Source organism: Heterodontus francisci, chromosome 5 (genome assembly GCF_036365525.1).
Source record: "Heterodontus francisci isolate sHetFra1 chromosome 5, sHetFra1.hap1, whole genome shotgun sequence".
In the NCBI taxonomy this organism is placed as follows: Eukaryota; Metazoa; Chordata; class Chondrichthyes; order Heterodontiformes; family Heterodontidae; genus Heterodontus; species Heterodontus francisci.
The window spans coordinates 2,693,563-2,708,197 of NC_090375.1; the positions used below are offsets into that span (position 1 = coordinate 2,693,563).

At 51.0% G+C, this 14,635-nt stretch overlaps 1 protein-coding gene across 1 annotated transcript in view; it reads left to right on the plus strand.

Annotated features, from left to right (window-relative positions):
• Nucleotides 1-14,635, plus strand: part of LOC137369689 (dynein regulatory complex protein 11-like) — a 486,226-nt gene that overhangs the window by 156,165 nt on the left and 315,426 nt on the right. The window contains exons 3-4 of the mRNA XM_068031024.1: nt 9,275-9,382; nt 10,849-11,037. Of these exons, the coding sequence (XP_067887125.1) occupies nt 9,275-9,382; nt 10,849-11,037 (297 nt within the window). The remainder of the gene's footprint in view (nt 1-9,274; nt 9,383-10,848; nt 11,038-14,635) is intronic.

Below are 14,635 nucleotides of genomic sequence, written 5' to 3' on the forward strand. Positions count from 1 at the left end.
CAGCAGAGCCACAGGAGGGCAGCAGAGCTCTATGTAAAACCAGCAAACAGCACAGTCACCATTATTACTCGTTCGCACTCACTGCTCACACTCACACTGTGCACTCTGACACTGCTCACACTCACACTGTGCACTCTGACACTTAGAATAGTGCGTGCAATTCTGGTCGCCACACTACCAGAAGGACGTGGAGGCTTTGGCGAGGATACAGAAGAGGTTTACCAGGATGTTGCCTGGTCTGGAGGGTATTAGCTATGAGGAGAGGTTGGATAAACTCGGATTGTTTTCACTGGAACGACGGAGGTGGAGGGGCGACATGATAGAGGTTTACAAAGTTATGAGCGGCATGGACAGAGTGGATAGTCAGAAGCTTTTTCCCAGGGTGGAAGAGTCAGTTACTAGGGGACATAGGTTTAAGGTGCGAGGGGTAAAGTTTAGAGGGGATGTGCGAGGCAAGTTCTTTACACAGAAGGTGGTGAGTGCCTGGAACTTGCTGCCGGGGGAGGTGGTGGAAGCAGATACGATAGCGACGTTTAAGAGACAACTTGACAAATCTATGAATTGGATGAGAATAGAGGGATATGGGCCCCGGAAGTGCAGAAGATTTTAGTTCAGGCAGGCATCAAGATCGGCGCAGGCTTGGAGGGCCGAATGGCCTGTTCCTGTGCTGTACTGTTCTTTGTTCTTTGACACTGCTCACACTCACACTTTGCACTCTGACACTATTCACACTTACACTGTGCACTCTAACGCTACTCACACTCACACTTTGCACTCTGACACTACTCACACTCACAGTATGCACTCTGACACTGCTCACATTGTGCACTCTGCTCACACTCACACTTTGCACTCTGACGCTACTCACACTCACACTGTGCCTTCTGACACTACTCATACTCACACTGTATACTCTGCTCACACTCACACTGTTCACTCTGACACTGCTCACACTCACGCTGTGCCTTCTGACAGTACTCATACTCACACTGTATACTCTGCTCACACTCACACTGTGCACTCTGACAGTAGTCACACTCACACTGTATACTCTGCTCACACTCACACTGTTCACTCTGACGCTGCTCACACTCACACTGTGCACTCTGACAGTACTCACACTCACACTGTATACGCTGCTCACACTCACACTGTTCACTCTGCCACTGCTCACACTCACACTGTATACTCTGCTCACACTCACACTTTGCACCCTGACACTGCTGGCACAAACACTATACTCTGCTTACACTGCTCACACTCACACTGTACACACTTGCACTACTCACACCCACACTGTGCACTCTGCTCCATTCACACTGTTCACACTCATACTTACACTACACACTGATCACACACATTGTTCAAACACACTACTCACATTGCTCACTCACATATTACCCACACTTACACTACTCACATTCACATTGCTCACACTCACACCACTCACATTGCTCACACTCACACCACTCTCATTGATCACACTCACAGCACTCACATTGCTCACACACACTCACACTCACATTGCTTACACTCACACCACTCTCATTACTCACACTCACATCACTCACATTGATCACACTCACACTCTCATTCCTCACACTCACACCACTCACATTGCGCACACTCTCATTCTCATTGCTCACACTCATGCCACTCACATTGCTCACACTCACAAACCTCTCATTGCTCACACTTACACCACGCACATTGTTCACACTCACACCACTCACGTTGCTCACACTCACACCACTCTTATTGCTCACAGTCACACCACTCTCATTGCTCACACACACACTCACACTCTCATTGCTCACACTCACACCACTCACATTGCTCACAGTCACACCACTCTCATTGCTCACACTCACACTCTCATTGCTCACACCACTCACATTGCTCATACTCACACCTCACACATTGCTCACACTCACACTCTCATTGCTCACACTCACACCACTCTTATTGCTCACATTCACACTCTCATTGCTCACACCACTCAGATTGCTCACACTCACACCACTCACATTGCTCACACTCACACCACTGTCATTGCTCACACTCACACCACTCTTATTGCTCACACTCACACAACTCACATTGCTCACACTCATACCACACACATTGCTCACACTCACACTCTCATTGCTCACACTCACACCACTCACATTGCTCACACTCACACCACTCTCATTGCTCACACTTACACCACGCACATTGTTCACACACACCACTCACATTGCTCACACTCACACCACACACATTGCTCACGCTCATATCACTCTTATTGCTCACACTCACTCTCTCATTGCTCGCACTCACACCACTCACATTGCTCACACTCACACCACTCTCATTGCTCACACTCACACCACTCTTATTGCTCACACTCACAGCATTCACATTGCTCACACTCACAGCACTCACATTGATCACACTCCCACCACTCTCATTGCTCACACTCACACCACTCTCATTGCTCACACTCACACCACTCTCATTGCTCACACTCACAGCACTCACATTGCCACTTTCACAGCACTCAGATTGCTCACACTCATACCACTCACATTGCTCACACTCACACCACTCACATTGAGCACACTCCCACCACTCTCAGTGCTCACACTCACACCACTTTCATTGCTCACACTCACAGCACTCACATTGCCACACTCACAGCACTCACATTGCTCACACTCATACCACTCTCATTGCTCACACTCACACTCTCATTGCTCACAACACTCACATTGCTCACACTCCCACCACTCATACTGCTCACACTCACACCACTCTCATTGCTCACACTCACACTCTCATTGCTCACAACACTCACATTGCTCACACTCACACCACTCATATTGCTCACACTCACACCACTCTCATTGCTCACACTTACACCACGCACATTGTTCACACTCACACCACTCTTATTGCTCACACTCACACCACACACATTACTCACACTCACACCACTCCCATTGCTCACACTCACACTCTCATTGCTCACACTCACACCACTCACATTGTTCACACTCACACTACCCGCATTGCTCACACTCACACCACTCTTATTTCTCCCACTCACACTCTCATTGCTCACACTCACACCACTCTTGTTGTTCACGCTCACACTCTCATTGCTCACACTCCCACCACTCTCATTGCTCACACTCACACCACTCTCATTGCTCACACTCACAGCGCTCACATTGCTCACACTCAAACCACTCACATTGCTCACACTCACACCACTCACATTGCTCACACTCACACCACTCACATTGTTCACACTCACACCACTCACATTGCTCACACTCACACCACTCTCATTGCTCACACTCACACCACTCTTATTGTTCACACTCACACTCTCATTGCTCACACTCACACCACTCACATTGCTCACACTCACACCACTCTCATTGCTCACACTCACACCACTCTTATGGCTCACACTCTCATTGCTCACACTCACACCACTCACATTGCTCACACTCACAGCACTCACATTGCTCACACTCACAGCACTCACATTGGTCACACTCCCGCCACTCTCATTGCTCACACTCACACCACTCATATTGCTCACACTCACACCACTCACATTGATCACACTCACAGCATTCACATTGCTCACAATCACACCACTCATATTGATCACACTCCCACCACTCTCATTGCTCACACTCACACCACTCACATTGCCACACTCACAGCACTCACATTGCTCACACTCAAACCACTCACATTGCTCACACTCACACCACTCACATTGTTCACACTCACACCACTCACATTGCTCACACTCACACCACTCACATTGCTCACACTCACACCACTCTCATTGCTCACACTCACACCACTCTTATTGTTCACACTCACACTCTCATTGCTCACACTCACACCACTCACATTGCTCACACTCACACCACTCTCATTGCTCACACTCACACCACTCTTATAGCTCACACTCACACTCTCATTGCTCACACTCACACCACTCACATTGCTCACACTCACAGCACTCACATTGATCACACTCCCGCCACTCTCATTGCTCACACTCACACCACTCACATTGATCACACTCACAGCATTCACATTGCTCACAATCACACCACTCATATTGATCACACTCCCACCACTCTCATTGCTCACACTCACACCACTCACATTGCCACACTCACAGCACTCACATTGCTCACACTCACACCACTCACATTGATCGCACTCACACTCTCATTGCTCACATTCACACCATTCACATTGTTCACACTCACACAACTCACATTTTTGCTCACACTCACACCACTCACATTGATCACACTCACACTCTCATTGCTCACACTCACACTCTCATTGCTCACACTCACACTGCCCCTTCGATGCTCAATGGGTCATTCCATTGGTTGTGGCGATCCTAGTAATCAGTCTGGAATTTGGTCATTGATCCGGGCACCAGTGGCACCCAGTGTTACACCATGGCAGAAAGAAAGAGTGTAACTCGCAGGGGAGAGGAAGGGGAACGAGGGGGAACGAGGGGAACGAGGGAGAACGAGGGAGAACGAGGGAGAACGAGGGGGAATGAGGGAGAACGAGGGGGAATGAGGGAGAACGAGGGGCACGAGGGAGAACGAGGGGAACGAGGGAGAACGAGGGGAACGAGGGGTAACGAGGGGGAATGAGGGGGAACGAGGGGTAACGAGGGGAATGAGGGGAACAAGGGGGAACGAGGGAGAACAAGGGGGTACATTATATTTGGATTTTCAAAGAGTATTCAATAAGGTGCCACAAGACTCATGGGATTAGGGGTAATATATTAGCATGGATTGAGGATTCGTTAAAGGATGGAAAACGGAGAGTCGGAATAAACAGGACATTTTCAAGTTGGCAGGCAGTGAATAGTGGGGTACCGCAAGGATCAGTGCTAGGGCCTCAGCTATTTTCACTCTATATTAATGACTTGAATGAAGAGACAGAGAATAATGTATCTAAATTTGCTGTTGATACAAAGCTCAGTAGAAAGGTAAGCTGCAGGGAGGATGTAGAGAGGCTGCAAAGAGAAATAGACAGGTTAAGTGAGTGGGCAACAAGATGGTAAATGGAGTTTAATGTAGGGAAGTGTGAAGTTGTTCACTTTGGTTGTAAGAATAGAAAAGCAGAATGTTTTTAAATGATGAGACTGGGAAATGTATTAAATTGGTCCCTGAGATGAGAGAGTTGTCCTATGATGAGAGGCTGAGTAAATTGAGCCTATAGTCTCTGGAGTTTAGAAGAATGAGAGGTGATCTAATTGAGACATACAAGTTTCTGAAAGGGTTTGATAGGGTAGAAGCTGAGAGATTGTTCCCACTGGTCAGGGAATCTAGAACACGGGGACACAGTCTCAGGATAAGGAGCCAATCATTCAGAACTGAGATGAGGAGAAATTACTTCACTCAAAGGGTTGTGAATCTTTGGAATTCTCTACCCCAGAGGGTTGTGGATGTTCCATCATTGAATATATTTCAGGCTGGGATCAATAGATTTTTAGTCTTGCAGGGTATCAAGGGATATGGGGAGCGGGAAAGTGGAGTTGAAGCCCAAGATCAGCCATGATCGTATTGAATGGCAGAGCAGGCTCGATGGGCCGAATGGTCTACTCCTGCTCCTATTATGTTCTGAGAGACAGAAAGAGAGAGAAAGAGGAAAACAGGAAGAAACAGCGAGTGAGACAGAGAGAGAGAGAATGAGGCAGAGAGCGAGAGAAAGTGAGACAGAGAGCTGTCTAACGTTTTCCCTCAGACAGATGTTAAGCTAACTGGCCTGTAGTTTCCTGTTTTCTGTCTCCCTCCCTTTTTGAATAAAGGAGTTACATTGGCTATTTTCCAGTCTCGCGGAACCTTCCCCGAATCTAGGGAATTTTGGAAATTCAAAACGAATGCATCAACTATCTCACTAGCCATTTCTTTTAAGACCCTCGGATGAAGTCCAGCAGGACCCGGGGACTTGTCAGCTCACATTTCCAACAATGTGCTCAGTACCACTTCCCTGGTAATTTAAATTTTCTTGAGTTCCTCCCTCCCTTCCATTTCCTGACTTACAGCTAATACTGGGATGTTACTTATATCCTCTGTGGTGAAGACCATGCAAAATATCTGTTCAATTCATCTGCCATCTCCTTATTATCCATTATTAATTCCCCAGACTCACTTTCTATAGGACCAAACCTCACTTTGTTAACTCTTTTCTTTTTTAAATATCTATAGAAACTCTTACTATCTGTCTTTATATTTCTAGCTAGCTTTCTCTCGTACTCTAATTTTACCTTCATTATCAATCTTTTAGTCGTTCTTTGCTGTTTTTTATATTCTGTCCAATCTTCTGACCTGCCTCCCATCTCTGCTCAATTATAGGATTTTGATACTATCTTTAACTGTTTTAGTTAATCAGGGATGGTGGGTCCCACCGTTGGAATTTTTCTTTCTTGTTGGAATGTATCTATTCTGTGTATTGTGAAATATTCCCTTAAATGTCTGCCACTGCATCTCTATTGACCTATCCCTTAACCTGATTTGCCAGTTTAATTTAGCTAGCTTTGCTTTCATGCCCTCATAATTGCCCTTGTTTAAGTTTAAAATACTAGTCATGGATCCACTCTTCTCTCCCTCAAACTGAATGTAAAATTCAATCATATTATGATCACTGCTGCCTAGAGGCACCTTCACTATGAGGTTATTAATTAATCTTATCGTGGTGCACAATACCAGGTCTAGTATAGCCTGCTCTCCAGTTGGCTCCAGAATGTACTGTTCCAAGGAATTAACCCGAAAACATTCTGTGTACTCCTCATCTAGGCTACCTTTGCCCATCTGATTTTTCCAGTCTATATGTAGATTAAAATCCCCCATGATTATCGCTGTACCTTTCTGACAAGCCCCCATTATTTATTCCTTTATACCCCGTTCTACAGTGTGGTTAATGTTCGGTGGCCTGTACACCACTCCCACAAGTGTCTTCTTGCCTTTATGATTTCTCATCTCTATCCAACCCGCTTCTACATCCTGGTCTCCTGAACTTAGGTCATCCCTCTCTATTGCGCTAATACCATCATTAATTAACAGAGCTACCCCTCCAACTTTTCCTAGCTTCCTATCCTTCCTAAATGCCATCTATCCTTCAATATTCAGGTCCCAATCTATGTCATCCTGCAGACATGTATCTGTAATGGTTATCAGATTGTACTTAATTATTTCTGTTTCTGCTCTCAGTTCATCTGTTTTGTTTCGAATGCAATGTGCATTCAGATAAAGAGCCTTTAGTTTTGTCCTTTTATTATTTTTGTAACCTCTAGCCTTATCTGTTGATTTACTCTTAGATTTGTACACTCTGTCCCTCCCTGTCACAGTCTGTTTAACATTTCCCATATTAATACCTTTCTGGCTTGCCTTGTCTCTACTCTTTGGTTTACCTCATCTTCCTAAATTTGCTTCCTTTCCCCCACTATTCAGTTTAAAACCCTCTCTACTTCCCTAGTTATGCTGCTCACTAGAACACCGGTCCCAGCACAGGTCATGTTCGATCTCCCTATCTCCCAAATACTCCCTGTCTCTCTCTCTCTCTCTGTTCTTCTGCACTGTAACGATTCTGTGATTCTGATCTCTCTATTGTTCCCTGTCACTCTCTTTCTCTCTATCTCCCTAATGCTCACTGTCACTCTCTATCTCTAACACTCCCTGTCGCTCTCTCTCTATATATATCTCTCTATCACTCCCTCTCTCTCTTTCTATCTATCTCTCTATTGATCCATGTCGCTCTCGCTCTCTCTCTATCTCCCTAATGCTCACTGTCACTCTCTATCTCTAACACTCCCTGTCGCTCTCTCTCTCTATATATATCTCTCTATCACTCCCTCTCTCTCTTTCTATCTATCTCTCTATTGATCCATGTCGCTCTCGCTCTCTCTCTATCCCTCTAATATAGGAACATAGGAACTAGGAGCAGGAGTAGGCAATTCAGCCCCTCGAGCCTGCTCCGCCATTCAATACGATCGTGGCTGATCTCATCTTGGCCTCGACTCCATTTTCCTGCCCGTTCTCCATAACCCTTCAACCCATTACTAATTAAAAATCTGTCTATCTCCTCCTTAAATTTACTCAATGTCCCGGCATCCACCGCACTCTGGGGTAGTGAATTCCACAGACTCACGACCCTTTGAGAGAAATAATTTCTCCTCATCTCTGTTTTAAATCTGCTGTCCCTTATCCTAAAACTATGACCTCTCGTTCTAGATTGCTCCCTGTCTCTCTCTCTCTCCCTATCCCGCTAACACTCCATCACTCTCTCTCTCTCTCTAACACTCCCTGTCACTCTCTCTCTCTCTATCACTCCCTGTTGCTCTGTCTCTGTCCCTCTGCCTTTATTTTTCGCTCTCCCTATCTCTACATCTGTCGATCTCTCTGTCCTTCTGTCTCTCTGCCTCTATTTTTCTTTATCTGTCTATCTCCTGCTTCTCTCACTCATTCTCTCCACACCTCTCTTCTGCCTCTCTGTCCCTGTGTCTCTCTCTATCCCTCTCTCTATCTATTGAGTACAAGAGTTGGCAGGTCATGTTACAGTTGTATAGGACTTTGGTTCGGCCACATTTGGAATACTGCGTGCAGTTCTGGTCGCCACATTACCAAAAGGATGTAGATGCTTTGGAGAGGGTGCAGAGGAGGTTCACCAGGATGTTGCCTGGTATGGAGGGCGCTAGCCATGAAGAGAGGTTGAGTAGATTATGATTATTTTCATTAGAAAGACGGAGGTTGAGGGGGGACCTGATTGAGGTGTACAAAATCATGAGAGGTATAGACAGGGTGGATAGCAAGAAGCTTTTTCCCAGAGTGGGGGATTCAATTACAAGGGGACACGAGTTCAAAGTGAGAGGGGAAAAGTTTAGGGGGGATATGCGTGGAAAGTTCTTTACGCAGAGGGTGGTGGGTGCATGGAACGCATTGCCAGCGGAGGTGGTAGACGCGGGCACGATCGCGTCTTTTAAGATGTATCTAGACAGATACATGAATCGGCAGGAAGTAAAGAGATACAGACCCTTAGAAAATAGGCGACAGGTTTAGAAAGAGGATCTGGATCGGCACAGGCTTGGAGGGCCGAAGGGCCTGTTCCTGTGCTGTAATTTTCTTTGTTCTCTTTGTTGTTTGTTCTCTATCTCACTCTGTCTCCCTGTGTCACTCTCTCACTATATCACCAACCCTCACTTTATTTTACTTTCTCACCTTCTCTATTCCAGAACAATGTCGAGATTCCAATTCCCAAATATTTTTCCAGGGAAGCAGCGAGACTTCGGGAGGAGCGGAGGAAATTTTTTGCAAAGCTCCTACAGGAAGAATTGACACCGGTGAGTTCAGAGTGAGATTTACAATCACAGTCTATCGAACACAACCTGAAACTTCAGCTCCCACTGCCCCCGAATTCCCCACAGCCCCCGAATTCCCCACAGCCCCCGAATTCCCCACAGCCCCCAAATTCCCCACAGCCCCCAAATTCCCCACCGCCCCCAAATTCCCCACTACTCCCACTGCCCCTGAAATCCCCACTGCCCCCGCACTGTATCTGCTGCTACTGTAACACACCAGAGAAAGCTATAATGTACATCGTGTTCCTGTAATCTACTTTCTGATGATTTATCACATTTGACATGTTGATAATTTTATTTCCGGGTGATGGGCCCAGTGTCAGTGGGTGTCCAGGGTGATGGGGTCAGGGTCAGTGGGTTTCCAGGGTGATGGTCCCAGGGTCAGTGTGTGCTGGGTGATGGTCCCAGTGTCAGTGGGTGTCCAGGGTGATGGGGTCAGGGTCAGTGTGTGCTGGGTGATGGTCCCAGGGTCAGTGGGTGTCCAGGGTGATGGGCCCAGGGTCAATGGGTGTCCAGGGCGATGGGCCCAGGGTCAATGGGTGTCCAGGGTGATGGGCCCAGGGTCAGTGGGTGTCCAGGGTGATGGGCCCAGGGTCAATGGGTGTCCAGGGTGATGGGCCCAGGGTCAATGGGTGTCCAGGGCGATGGGCCCAGGGTCAGTGGGTGTCCAGGGTGTTGGGTCCAAGGTCAGTGGGTGTCCAGGGTGATGGGCCCAGGGTCAGTGGGTGTCCAGGGTGATGGGCCCAGGGTCAGTGGGTGTCCAGGGTGATGGGCCCAGGGTCAGTGGGTGTCCAGGGTGATGGGTCCAAGGTCAGTGGGTGTCCAGGGTAATGGGCTCAGGGTCAGTGGGTGTCCAGGGTGATCGGCCCAAGGTCAGTGGGTGTCCAGGGTGATGGACCCAGGGTCAGTGGGTGTCCAGGGTGATCGGCCCAAGGTCAGTGGGTGTCCAGGGTGATGGACCCAGGGTCAGTGGGTGTCCAGGGTGATCGGCCCAAGGTCAGTGGGTGTCCAGGGTGATGGACCCAGGGTCAGTGGGTGTCCAGGGTGATGGACCCAGGGTCAGTGGGTGTCCAGGGTGATGGGCTCAGGGTCAGTGGGTGTCCAGGGTGATCGGCCCAAGGTCAGTGGGTGTCCAGGGTGATGGACCCAGGGTCAGTGGGTGTCCAGGGTGATGGGCTCAGGGTCAGTGGGTGTCCAGGGTGATGGGCCCAGGGTCAGTGGGTGTCCAGGGTGATGGGCCCAGGGTCAGTGGGTGTCCAGGGTGATGGGCTCAGGGTCAGTGGGTGTCCAGGGTGATGGGCTCAGGGTCAGTGGGTGTCCAGGGTGATGGGCCCAGGGTCAGTGGGTGTCGGGTGATGGGCTCAGGGTCAGTGGGTGTCGTGTGATGGGATAGTCGGTCCAGTCAGGGAAATGTTCAGCTCCTCTCACTGGTCTCGGTGATGTTGCAGGAAGAGGAGGCCCCGCAGAGCACAGACGAGGCAGTTCGGATCATTCAGATCGCTGAACGTGGGCGTCAGGGTCGACTGCGAGCACAGATCATGAGGGACATCTCGAAGGAGGAGCAAAGGGAGAAGAACAGGAAACTACTGCCACCTGTCACCATGCAGCCAGAGAATGCAGCTACACTGATCCAGAAGGTGGGTACAGGGGCACCGACACTGAGAGAGAGAGTGTGGGGGACAGGGGCACCGACACTGAAAGAGAGAGTGTGCGGTACAGGGGCACTGACACTGAGAGAGAGAGTGTGGGGGACAGGGGCACCGACACTGAAAGAGAGAGTGTGCGGTACAGGGGCACTGACACTGAGAGAGAGAGTGTGGGGTACAGGGGCACCGACACTGAGAGAGAGAGTGTGCGGTACAGGGGCACCGACACTGGGAGAGAGAGTGTGGGGTACAGGGGCACCGACACTGAAAGAGAGAGTGTGCGGTACAGGGGCACTGACACTGAGAGAGAGAGTGTGGGGTACAGGGGCACTGACACTGAGAGAGAGAGTGTGGGGTACAGGGGCACCGACACTGAGAGAGAGAGTGTGCGGTACAGGGGTACTGACACTGAGAGAGAGAGTGTGGGGTACAGGGGCACCGACACTGAAAGAGAGAGTGTGCGGTACAGGGGCACCGACACTGAAAGAGAGAGTGTGCGGTACAGGGGTACTGACACTGAGAGAAAGAGTGTGGGGTACAGGGGCACCGAAACTGGGAGAGAGAGTGTGGGGTACAGGGGCACCGACACTGAGAGAGAGAGTGTGGGGTACAGGGGTACTGACACTAAGAGAGAGAGTGTGGGGTACAGGGGCACCGACACTGAGAGAGAGAGTGTGGGGTACAGGGGTACTGACACTGAGAGAGAGAATGTGGGGTACAGGGGCACCGACACTGAGAGAGAGAGTGTGGGGTACAGGGGCACTGACACTGAGAGAGTGAGTGTGGGGTACAGGGGTACTGACACTGAGAGAGTGAGTGTGAGGTACAGGGGTACTGACACTGGGAGAGAGAGGGTGGGCTACAGGGGCACCGACACTGAGAGAGAGAGCGTGAGGTACAGGGGCACCGACACTGAGAGAGAGAGTGTGGGGTACAGGGGCACTGACACTGAGAGAGAGAGTGTGAGGTACAGGGGCACTGACACTGAGAGAGTGAGTGTGGGGTACAGGGGTACTGACACTGAGAGAGTGAGTCTGGGGTACAGGGGCACCGACACTGAGAGAGTGAGTGTGGGGTACAGGGGCACCGACACTGAGAGAGAGAGGGTGGGGTACAGCGGCACCGACACTGAGAGAGAGAGCGTGGGGTACAGGGGCACCGACACTGAGAGAGAGAGTGTGGGGTACAGCGGCACCGACACTGAGAGAGAGAGTGTGGGGTACAGGGGCACTGACACTGAGAGAGAGAGTGTGGGGTACAGGGGCACCGACACTGAGAGAGAGAGTGTGCGGTACAGGGGTACTGACACTGAGAGAGAGAGTGTGGGGTACAGGGGCACCGACACTGAAAGAGAGAGTGTGCGGTACAGGGGCACCGACACTGAAAGAGAGAGTGTGCGGTACAGGGGTACTGACACTGAGAGAAAGAGTGTGGGGTACAGGGGCACCGAAACTGGGAGAGAGAGTGTGGGGTACAGGGGCACCGACACTGAGAGAGAGAGTGTGGGGTACAGGGGTACTGACACTAAGAGAGAGAGTGTGGGGTACAGGGGCACCGACACTGAGAGAGAGAGTGTGGGGTACAGGGGTACTGACACTGAGAGAGAGAATGTGGGGTACAGGGGCACCGACACTGAGAGAGAGAGTGTGGGGTACAGGGGCACTGACACTGAGAGAGTGAGTGTGGGGTACAGGGGTACTGACACTGAGAGAGTGAGTGTGAGGTACAGGGGTACTGACACTGGGAGAGAGAGGGTGGGCTACAGGGGCACCGACACTGAGAGAGAGAGCGTGAGGTACAGGGGCACCGACACTGAGAGAGAGAGTGTGGGGTACAGGGGCACTGACACTGAGAGAGAGAGTGTGAGGTACAGGGGCACTGACACTGAGAGAGTGAGTGTGGGGTACAGGGGTACTGACACTGAGAGAGTGAGTCTGGGGTACAGGGGCACCGACACTGAGAGAGTGAGTGTGGGGTACAGGGGCACCGACACTGAGAGAGAGAGGGTGGGGTACAGCGGCACCGACACTGAGAGAGAGAGCGTGGGGTACAGGGGCACCGACACTGAGAGAGAGAGTGTGCGGTACAGGGGCACCGACACTGAGAGAGAGAGTGTGAGGTACAGGGGCACCGACACTGGGAGAGAGAGAGTCTGGGGTACAGGGGCACCGACACTGGGAGAGAGAGAGTGTGGGGTACAGGGGCACCGACACTGGAAGAGAGAGTGTGGGGTACAGGGGCACCGACACTGAGAGAGAGAGTGTGGGGTACAGGGGCACTGACACTGATAGAGAGAAAGTGGGGTACAGGGGCACCGACACTGAGCGAGAGTATGGGGTACAGGGGCACCGACACTGGGAGAGAGAGGGTGGGATACAGGGGCACAGACACTGAGAGAGAGAGTGAGGGGGACAGGGGCACTGACACTGGGAGAGAGAGTGTGGGGTACAGGGGCACCGACACTGAGAGAGAGAGTGTGGGGTACAGGGGCACTGACACTGAGAGAGAGAGCGTGGGGTACAGGGGCACCGACACTGAGAGAGAGAGTGTGGGGTACAGGAGCACCGACCCAGAGAGAGAGACTGTGGGGTACAGGGGCACCGACACTGGGAGAGAGAGTGTGCGGTACAGGGGTACTGACACTGAGAGAGAGAGTGTGGGGTACAGGGGCACCGACACTGAGAGGGAGAGTGTGGGGTACAGGGGCACTGACACTAAGAGTGTGAGTGTGGGGTACAGGGGCACTGACACTGGGAGAGAGAGTGTGGCGTACAGGGGCACACACACTGAGAGAGAGAGTGTGGCGTACAGGGGCACTGACACTGAGAGAGATAGTTTGGGGTACAGGGGCACTGACACTGAGAGAGAGAGTGTGGGGTACAGGGGCACTGACACTAAGAGTGTGAGTGTGGGGTACAGGGGCACTGACACTGGGAGAGAGAGTGTGGGGTACAGGCGCACCGACACTGGGAGAGAGCGTGTGGTGTACAGGGGCACCGACACTGAGAGAGAGAGTGTGGGGTACAGGGGCACCGACACTGAGAGAGAGAGTGTGAGGTACAGGGGCACCGACACTGGGAGAGAAAGTGTGGGGTACAGGGGCACCGACACTGGGAGAAGAGAGTGTGGGGTACAGGGGCACTGACACTGAGAGAGAGAGTGTGCGGTACAGGGGTACCGACACTGAGCGAGAGAGTGTGAGGTACAGGGGCACCGACACTGGGAGAGAGTATGGGGTACAGGGGCACCGACACTGAGCGAGAGTATGGGGTACAGGGGCACCGACACTGGGAGAGAGAGGGTGGGATACAGGGGCACAGACACTGAGAGAGAGAGTGTGGGGGACAGGGGCACTGACACTGGGAGAGAGAGTGTGGGGTACAGGGGCACCGACACTGAGAGAGAGAGTGTGGGGTACAGGGGCACTGACACTGAGAGAGAGAGCGTGGGGTACAGGGGCACCGACACTGAGAGAGAGAGTGTGGGGTACAGGAGCACCGACCCAGAGAGAGAATGAGTGGGGTACAGGGGCACCGACCCAGAGAGAGAGACTGTGGGGTACAGGGGCACCGACACTGGGAGAGAGAGT